Source organism: Aulonocara stuartgranti, assembly GCF_965226115.1.
Source record: "Aulonocara stuartgranti genome assembly, chromosome: 14".
NCBI lineage: Eukaryota > Metazoa > Chordata > Actinopteri > Cichliformes > Cichlidae > Aulonocara > Aulonocara stuartgranti.
In genome coordinates, this window is record NC_138950.1 from 13,041,430 (window position 1) to 13,052,185 (window position 10,756).

The 10,756-nt window shown below is 39.3% G+C and overlaps 1 protein-coding gene across 1 annotated transcript; it reads right to left on the reverse strand.

Moving 5' to 3' along the window:
- Nucleotides 1–304: 304 nt before the first annotated feature.
- On the reverse strand, nt 305–4,805 carry nkapd1 (NKAP domain containing 1). The gene is made up of 6 exons (XM_082503570.1): nt 4,701–4,805; nt 4,362–4,438; nt 3,719–3,807; nt 3,448–3,588; nt 3,270–3,323; nt 305–1,274 (listed from the first exon to the last, which is right to left on the reverse strand). Exons 2-6 carry the CDS (start codon nt 4,428–4,430, stop codon nt 821–823), a joined length of 807 nt encoding a protein of 268 aa, XP_082359696.1. The 5' UTR covers nt 4,431–4,438; nt 4,701–4,805; the 3' UTR covers nt 305–820.
- Between the last annotated feature and the right edge of the window lie 5,951 nt (nt 4,806–10,756).

Below are 10,756 nucleotides of genomic sequence, written 5' to 3' on the forward strand. Positions count from 1 at the left end.
CTCTCCGGATGGCATATTTATGACCCCCTCACAATGTCATTCACACAGATACAGTTTTTGCTGTAACTAATAAGAAAAGAATGTGAACATTTCCAGAAAAGTTAGACAGGAAGACAAATACCCTCACGCTTTTCTGCCCAGATCTATAAACCTTTAGGCTTGTACTGTCAGAACCATGTCAGCTTTTAAGTGGATAGGCAGTACTTGTTAGTTTAAATGGATTAAAGGTTTTAGAGAAATCCGGGATGATCATTTCTTGTTCTTTTAAAAACAGATAATACACCATTTTAAACACTAAATATAATTAAAAAAAATGCAAAATAGATGTTTATTTTATGACAACACGCTTTATACAAAGAGTGAAAATTGCAAAACATGAAAAAAAATAAAATACATATTCCATCGGAAATAATTATTCAAATCGCATTTCCTTATAAATAAAATGAAAACACTGGTCGTCTGAGGACAGAAGGTCACTATGTGAGGCAGACAGTCAGAGGTGAGTCGATCAATCAATGTGCCTGCAGCTCACAGGATACCTATTGAGACAGATGGTTGCTACCCTATCATCCTTCTTCATGCTCCCTGCTGTCTGTACTGCTGTACGGTGTGCTTTGAATCTCTGCAGAGGTGATGAGCTTCTGCCACGCAGGACGCCCACGGAGAGACCCGTAACCACAGGTTTGTTGATGTTAAACAAAGTGCAATTTAGAAGATGCCTGTAGTGAAAAGCCCTCAGCAGAGTTAGGAACAACAAAGGAATCTGTAGCAGTTTCAGTGGCCGTTACCTGAACTGTGCATCAGTTTTTAGCAGCACGCCTCAGTCGGCAGAGCTGTCCGAGCTCTCCTCACCCATTGCTTTCCAGTTTTTCCTCTTCTTCTTTTTTGAGTTTGGCCCTGAGTCGGAGTCTTTGTGCGAATCGTGCTTTCGCTTTTTGCGACTGTGTGACAGCCTCTCCCTTTTTATCTCATCATTACTGTCCTCTGTGCTGATGTCCACATCTTTTCCTCTGACTTTTGAAGCTTTCTTGTTTTTATGTCGACTTTTAGTCCTTTTTCTCTTCTGCTTGTCTTTTGTAGCACCGCTGTCATCGCTGCTGTAGTCACTGCTCGAACTGTCCACTTTCTTACGCTTTCCGTCCTCACCTTTCTTCTTTTTTTTCTTCTTCTTCCGTGAGGATTTTTTGGACCGTTTTGATAAGCATGCCTCTGTGTCAGACTTGGACTTTTTCATTTTGTGATGGCTCATCTTCTTTTTGGCACTGTTTTCTTCACTAAAATAAAACAAAGTCAGAAGAATAAATATAAAGACACCACTAGTATGAACAGAAGTATGATCTAATGGCTTAAAGGGGAAATACACTGGTTTTTGATGTGGAGATCAGTCAAGCAAAGAGAACCATCTCTTCTGTGGCTTACTATAAAGAAGCTCTCTGTAAAGTCTTAGAAACATAATGTTTACGATGTAATCCTAGAGTTTATTTCAGCTTTGACTTGAAGACCTCTTCGTTTTTAAAAGAAAGTATGAGCGGTAGAGATTCATTAACAAGGAAGCTCGTTAATAACCAGAATGTTAACATCATGGAGGTGTGAATGTTTGAGGCTGTGTGAAGATTAAAATACTGTGTGTTCATCATCCATTAAATCTGGATAATAACCCGTTATTACTAGAGTGACTATTTGCACCCAGGTGAGAACAGTTACACAGCAGCTATTTACACTGGGCCCCCTCACTCAGCTATATCAACATGGGTGTAAATTATAGGGATTTGTATAATTTTCAAATTCTCAACTTTTTAAAAATACTTTATCTGCCTATTTCTTGCACATTTCCCCTCATTTTCTTTTACCAGTAATACTCCTACAAATATCAGCAAAACCATGAGCTCTTTGCAAACCACTATTAAACAACAAAATTAGAAGACCAAGTGTTTAAAAAGTGCTTGATGCCAGTGTACAAATATTAGCAACATACTTCACCAAACTAAAGTGGTCAGACAGTTCAGGGTAAAATCTTTACAAACACAAATGAAATGAAGCTTGCATATCATAAATCTAGCACAGCTATGGTCACAGTATTTCTGCCTGAAATATCCAGCTTTGTTAAATGACTAGATGGAATATTTTATCCCAAAAACAATAATGCTGGAATGCTTGTGACCAGGTGCATAAAGTATTTTACAGTAATACAGGAAATCTTTGTTTGTGAGCTCCTCTTACACAATCAGGAGCAATCAAAATTTGCACAGTTACAGCTCAGGTCCTCGAAGGCTATTATCTGTTTCAGAGGTATGCCATCATAATGGCCTAGCAACTGCTTAAAAACAGACAAAATGACTCATTTGTAGTGTTTATGCACCTGTAACACCACATAAAAACATTTTAATTTCATGACAACAACATGTAATTTATATGCACAAATTTTCTTTAAGAATGACACATTATCATCATCTAAAAATCACACACCAAACAATACTGTAGCATAGGAAAGTGCTGGAATCAAAGTCAGAACCTGATTTTAACACTATTTACAACTCATAATTACAATTATTTTGACAAATGTTGAGGTAATTAATAAAATCTAAATAGTTAATGAACTACCTAATGCAGGGGTGGGCAATTCCAGGCCTCGAGGGCCGGTGTCCTGCAGGTTTTAGATCTCACCCTGGGTCAACACACCTGAATCACATGATTAGTTCGTTACCAGGCCTCTGGAGAACTTCAGGACATGTTGAGGAGCTAATTTAGCCATTTAAATCAGCTGTTCAAGGACACATGAAACCATTCTACTCTGACAAAACGTCCTACCCGTATTATAATTTGACGGTGAGTTGCGACTAAACCTAAGCCTACCCCTAACCATAAGAAGTATTCCGGATGGGTGAGAGAAAAAGAAGTTAATTCGGCGTTGGTTTTGTGCGCATGCGCAGAAACATTGGGTAGGATGTTTTTCCAGGTAGGATGGATTCCCAGAACACCGGCCCTCGAGGCCTGGAGTTGCCCACCCCTGATCTAATGGGTGTACCCTTTTTTCAGTGCAGGGGGCAAGTCTCATAATGGAGTCTCTTCTTACTTCTGCTACTTTGTTAACCATGAAATTATGTAACAGACTTCAGCCTGGTATCAGTTGGTCTTGCATTACTACAAGGTTCAGGGTTGAGAGGTTAACTCCATGGAAATGTGGTAAATTGCATGAGTGCCCTTTTAAAGTCTGAATATCTATTTGAATATATAATAACCCATTTGGTATGTATGAAATTTCTGCTTACCCATCACTTTCAAACTCCTCGGGATAAAGCTCCTTGAACCCACTATGTCCCCATCTGTGATGGAAATATATGAAATCACATATATTAGTTCATCTGATGTAGCACTCCAGCATTTCCATTACACACTGGAAACACATGACCACAGCCACTTCATTATGTTTTGTTTTTTGTACAGTACCTGTCAGGATCATTGGACTCAAATTCATACAGTTTTCGAGTCCAGTATCGAGCCTCTCTGTCATCATGTTCTGAGGCACGCTCTCTGCTTCGGTTAAAGTCTCTACGTTGATCTGACACTCGGTCGCAGTGCATATGTCCTCTGAAATACAACCATTATCCTTAAATCATCAAGTCAATGTATAATCAAAAAGACAGCTGCATTACAAAGATTCAAAAGTGCTGTGATTTCATTTGTGTTTAGGTAGATCAAATTAAATTGAGGTATTTACCTCACAAACTCTGCATCTGAAAAATCTTTTCGTTGGGATGTTTGGATCTCCCAGTCTCGCATTTTCCACATTTCAATTTCCTCTTGGATCTGCACAACAACATGCACACAAAGACAACACAGAGATGCATTAGTGTACACATGATACAAATATTTACAAATGTTATCCTTCCTGTGCGTCGGTAGAAAAGAAATCCTGCCAATCAGTGGGCTAAACTACCTACTTCAACATAGTTGGTTTGTTTTGGTATTTTATACCTGCTGTATAAGTTTAATCTGAGCAAGCAGAGACTGGGCTTGACGTATCGCTCTCGTACAAGCTTTGTAATTTTGTTCCTAGACAGGTTAAAGATAGACTATAGCTGCAGTGTACAGTCAGTTATTTTGTCTGACCTCATACAGACTGTGACAGCGTCTATACACAACTGACTACAATTGGATAAAATACATAAAATTATAACATTTCCTGCTAAATTGTTGTGGAAAGGAAGCCTAAAGGACCAAACAGAAGCAATGCATTCATTTAAACAAATCATCAACTCAGCTCAACTTTAAGCTTTAAGTAATTAATCAATAGATTAGTGCACATAAAAAAAAAAACCCTCCACCTTCATCTTACAAACACTTGTTGAGTCTAAACGCACCTTGTTGTGGGCATCCGTGTGTCGGATTACATTCCTCAGCAGCGTTTTTCCCAACGGCTGCTTTGACATGATGATACCTGACATAAGAAACATGTAAGTGATGGGCAGTAGAAACCGAAAGCAAGAGAAGGGCTACCAATAATATGAATAACTCTTATCCCTCGAACACTCAATATTCCCTATTAGCTTAGCTCGTTGCTAATAGCATAAGAATAATGTTTAAACAGCAAAACATGTTCTAAAGTCCACTCCCCTCGGCTTCGCTTAACTGTATACAAGTGTCGGCATTACTACACGTTTACTGTGATTTATTTTTTTTAAATTATGTCCAAACTGTACCTTCCAAAACAGAGCACCATTCAAGAAGAAGAAAAAACAGCGTCTACTAGCGCTTCCGCTCTACCAAGTTACGTAATGGCGTCGCGCAATCTACGTCATTGCACTTTGAGGAACTCAACCGTGATTGGTCCAAGTGTTTGTCAGTCATCTCAGCAGCTGCTGCTAAACGGTGAGAACTGCAACTTATTAACGGCAAAATTAATTAAAGTAAGAATTATTTTCTTTATAAAACGTCATTTTTTGTACTGAGTACTTTCAATGCCTAAAATATTTTCATGTCATATCTGTGATTTTTTGCGTTGCACTGTGTCTTTGTGGCTCTAGAAAAAGCATATGACTGGGTGCCAAGAAAGGAACAGTGGTACAGTAGTAGGGAAGTGCGTGAGCATGTTGCAGGTCATTTGTGAGGACAGCAAGACAGTAGAAGTGACAGATGGGTTCAGGTTAGTGTGGGATTACATCAGGGACTGCCTCTGAGCTCCTTCTTGCTTGTCATTTTGATAGACAGGCAGACAGATGAGGTCAGGCAGGAGTCTCTGTGGACTGTGATGCTCACAGATGACATTGTTATCTGTGGTGAGCGTATGGAGCAGGTGGAAAACAGCCTGAAAAGGTGGAGGTATGCACCGAAGAGAATAAGAGTGGATTTCAGTAGAAGCGAGACAGAATAGTTGCAGGTGTAACGGTGAACTTGGAAGGAGCAAAGGTGGATGAATTTAAATACCTGGGGTCAGGCATCCAAAGCAACAGACAGTGCATCCCCATCTTCAAGAGAAGTAAAAAAGAGAGTGCAATGAGGATGGACTGGGTGGAGACGGGTGTCAGGGTGATTTGTGACAGAAGGATAGCAGCCAGAGTGAAGATTTACAAGATCGTAGAGAGACCTGCTGTGTTGTATGGTTTGGAGACAATAGAACTGACAAAAAGACAGGAAGAAGTGGGAGAGCTGAAGATATTAAGATTTTTGTTGGTAGTGACAATGATGCACAGGATTAGAAATAAGTAAATCAGAGGGACAGCTCATATTGAGCACTTTGGAGTTTTAGAAGCAAGGCTGAGACAGTTTGGACATGTGCAGAGGAGTGATAGTGGCTATATTGGACAAAGGAAGTTGAAGATGGGGCTGCCAGGCACGTGGAGGAGAGGATTCATGGATGTAGTGATAGAGGACATGCAGAGGGTTGGTGTGACAGAAGAGGATGCTAGGGATAAAGATGAGATAGAGGTAGCCCTCGTGACCCCTGAAGGAAGCAGCTGAAAGATGTAGTGATTCCATCATTGTTACCATCCACTGTTCCTGCAGAACTTACCACTTATTCTTTGTTGTGCAGACAACAAAACAAAGCAACAAGAATATGTGACAAAGCAGAATGTATAGGTTATATCTGCTGGTTTAACTTTCAAAAGCCAGTTCACCTATTTACGTCATTGTAATCGCAATTACAATTGCAATGATTAATTTTATGTTAAGGATGGCTATATCTTATTTTTTAGAAAATGTAAACATATATAGCCAGGCTACTAATGTTTTGTACTGACCTACAGTGGGGCAAAAAAGTATTTAGTCAGCCACCGATTGTGCAAGTTCCCCCACTTAAAATGATGACAGAGGTCAGTAATTTGCATCAGAGGTACACTTCAACTGTGAGAGACAGAATGTGAAAAAAAAATCCATGAATCCACATGGTAGGATTTGTAAAGAATTTATTCGTAAATCAGGGTGGAAAATAAGTATTTGGTCAATAACAAAAATACAACTCAATACTTTGTAACATAACCTTTGTTGGCAATAACAGAGGTCAAACGTTTACTATAGGTCTTTACCAGGTTTGCACACACAGTAGCTGGTATTTTGGCCCATTCCTCCATGCAGATCTTCTCGAGAGCAGTGATGTTTTGGGGCTGTCGCCGAGCAACACGGACTTTCAACTCCCGCCACAGATTTTCTATGGGGTTGAGGTCTGGAGACTGGCTAGGCCACTCCAGGACTTTCAAATGCTTCTTACGGAGCCACTCCTTTGTTGCCCGGGCGGTGTGTTTTGGATCATTGTCATGTTGGAAGACCCAGCCTCGTTTCATCTTCAAAGTTCTCACTGATGGAAGGAGGTTTTGGCTCAAAATCTCACGATACATGGCCCCATTCATTCTGTCCTTAACACGGATCAGTCGTCCTGTCCCCTTGGCAGAAAAACAGCCCCATAGCATGATGTTTCCACCCCCATGCTTCACAGTAGGTATGGTGTTCTTGGGATGCAACTCAGTATTCTTCTTCCTCCAAACACGACGAGTTGAGTTTATACCAAAAAGTTCTACTTTGGTTTCATCTGACCACATGACATTCTCCCAATCCTCTGCTGTATGATCCATGTGCTCTCTGGCAAACTTCAGACGGGCCTGGACATGCACTGGCTTCAGCAGCGGAACACGTCTGGCACTGCGGGATTTGATTCCCTGCCGTTGTAGTGTGTTACTGATGGTGACCTTTGTTACTTTGGTCCCAGCTCTCTGCAGGTCATTCACCAGGTCCCCCCGTGTGGTTCTGGGATCTTTGCTCACCGTTCTCATGATCATTTTGACCCCACGGGATGAGATCTTGCGTGGAGCCCCAGATCGAGGGAGATTATCAGTGGTCTTGTATGTCTTCCATTTTCTGATGATTGCTCCCATAGTTGATTTTTTCACACCAAGCTGCTTGCCTATTGTAGATTCACTCTTCCCAGTCTGGTGCATGTCTACAATACTTTTCCTGGTGTCCTTCGAAAGCTCTTTGGTCTTGGCCATGGCGGAGTTTGGAGTCTGACTGTTTGAGGCTGTGGACAGGTGTCTTTTATACAGATGATGAGTTCAAACAGGTGCCATTCATACAGGTAACGAGTGGGGGACAGAAAAGCTTCTTACAGAAGACGTTACAGGTCTGTGAGAGCCAGAGATTTTCCTTGTTTGAGGTGACCAAATACTTATTTTCCACCCTGATTTACGAATAAATTCTTTACAAATCCTACCATGTGAATTCATGGATTTTTTTTTTCACATTCTGTCTCTCACAGTTGAAGTGTACCTCTGGTGCAAATTACTGACCTCTGTCATCATTTTAAGTGGGGGAACTTGCACAATCGGTGGCTGACTAAATACTTTTTTGCCCCACTGTATATATGACCAAAAAAATAAACAAATAAATAAATGAATAAAAATAGCTACACTCTGCATAACCCAGTTTTCACTGAAGACTTCATAGCCCCAAGTTGTACATTTGGCTCTTGGGATCTTCCTAAAGTCTCTGTACCAATATAAGGCCTGCACAACTTTCAAACAAGATGGATCGCTTTCCGCAAATAAATTAGCCTTATGTCTAATTTAAATGCTGCCACAGTTGTGCAAGCCAGTACTTCAAAGGCACATTCAGTTAGTAGATGTTATCTGCTTGGTTGGATGTAGTAAGCTGCTCTCATTGCATAGTGGGTATAGTAAATTTTGGGAATCAAAGTGTATTTCTTGCATATTCATTAGACCTAATTATGGTGTTTGTAAGATATAGCGCAGAAAAATCAAACTACTATAAAGGCCATAAAGGTGATAGAAAGTAAATTCTATCATCATTATGACACATTGTTCATAAAAGGTAGAATTGTGTTATGTGAATTTGTGCACTATATCTGACAAACTCTGAAATGCACATGAATCAGGGTACATTTTTACATGAATCAGCACCTTGCACTTTAATACCACTTTGACAAAAAAAGGTCTCCTGTTCAAACCTAAAAGCAGGGCTTTTAGACTTTGTTCAAGTCAAACCAGATTTGAAACAATTGTGTCAGAATAATTTAATATCCAACCTCTGATGCTCTGAAAGGTGAAAAGAGGTGCTGAAAACTAGTCTACATTTACCGGTGAGTCACAAACTCTTACAAATGTACAAGTATCAGTTTCGAATACTTGTGTAAAATGAATATGCAAAATGTTTCTTTAGATTGATACAGTACTGAACTGGTACTTTTTATTCCACTACACTGATCAAAAACTACATATTAGTGTTTCTCATCTACAAATTAAACATCTGTGGTTTCTGGACAGCTTTTAATAAATTTTATAGAAATGTTTGATTTATAGATCTGTGTTCATCTGATGTCTCAAAACCAAGTGTTTGGTGTTTACTTTAGATTTAGAAGTTGCACTTGACTGAATGCAACACAAATTAAAAACTACTTGAAGGTTATAAACCCTTCCAAACTTTTCCTTTTTACAAGGATAACAACTTTTACGGGTTCAGCCTTGGCTGAGTACAGATTTTGAATGCTTGGTGTATATTCTTTAAATAATTATTTATTTAAAGAGCAAATCATTTTTCACATTGGTTTCAGTTATGTAGTCAATATGTACACAAGTGGTTTAATCTAAAAGATGTTGGCTTTGTTTTCGCTCTCCAATGTTATCTCCCAAACAAAAATACTTCCTTCTAAATTGACTAAAAAAATGCATCAACTTCCTAGGGGGAAACTCTTATCAGCTTCATGGTTATCTGTTTGAAGGTCACTGAAATGAAGGGGGGAAAACATAGATAACTTTTGTTTAAGGTATCTTAGTAATTTGATACAAAAACCCATAGTGACCATGCAAGCACACTCTATTTTAGCAACTCATTTGATTTACAAATAGGCTGACTGCATGCTGTCTCTGTGGCAAACTGGCTTTTTTTCTCATTGCCTGGATCCCCAGTGGTGGAATGACTTTGGCACCACACTTTGAACAGCAAAGTCATTGTTTATATATCATCCGTACATGAATCCAACAGTGCCTGATAAAAACACTTCCCTCAATCACGTCTTGCTCTGCCAAATCATCATTGTCTGCCTTTAGGGCACCTGAGTTTGTCCTTGTTTTTTCAATATTGGGGAAAAAATATTCAAAGTAATGCCGAGAAAAAAAGGAATCAGCTCATGATGGAACACAAACAACCTTATAAGGCTGTTTCAAGAAAAAGGTTTCCATGAAGTTATTGAAGTCGCCAAACTAATCAGTGCACTTTCTGCATAATATTGGAGCCTCTTAGTGTTATTATTGTTATTTGTAAACAATTCCATTTTTTCATCCTTGTTGACAAAGCTACTTTTGAATTTAGTTATTTAAGCCTGTGGATAGATGGGTGTGGGTGGATTTTCAGTCTGTTTTTTATTTACCTGATAGGAAGTCTTCCTGCTTGCAAAATCAAGGTAGAGGACGGTCAAATAATGCATCTTAAATAACTGAAAGACCCAAACAGTGCTCACCAGAATTTTATTCATCTGTTTGTCTGTCTTACAACAAATACTGTTGTTAGACAGACAAACAGATGTCAGCCTACAACTGATTTGAATGAAATCCCACATGATCCAGCCGTTAGGTGTTTTTGCTGACTCTTGATTTTAAATGCACTGCGATGTCTCATTTAGTCCACATATTGCTGCTGTGAAGGAAACCGTGCGCAGATTCAAAATTACAGCCACTGATTAGCCCATAAGTGGACGCTGACCTTCCTTCTGACCTGTAGCACGAAGCTCATTTGATGCTTGATTGTGTAGCTTTGGCCGATTAGGTGAGGTTCAGATGACTTATTATGAGCGTCATTACGATAGAATTTGATTTGCAGGGCTTGGTGGTCATGTTTGAGCTGTGAGGATGTGTAAACAGTGTTCATGGTTCGTGGAGGGGTAAAATCTTGAAAGAGTCAAGGACTGTTCAATAATGTATATTGGAGTTATTTTTGAAGACATAGGGTTGAGTTGAAAAATACATTTTCTTTTGAAAGGGCTTATAAGAAAAATATTAACCTCCCCACCCCATCAGTATTTAATAAGAACAAATATATAATTTGACCTTTTGTGACCTCCATAAAGTGGTTTCTCATAAGCTTCTGACACCTTATCTGCTCATTCCTTGCATGCAGATGCTTTTAGGAACGGAGAGTGTAACAAACCTTAGTTTGTGTGAGCATCACATTCTTCTAAAAGGTGACCTATTGTGCATTTCCTTACTTTCTGTTATATACCGTGGATTGATTACGTTTCCAAAATGCCAAATAA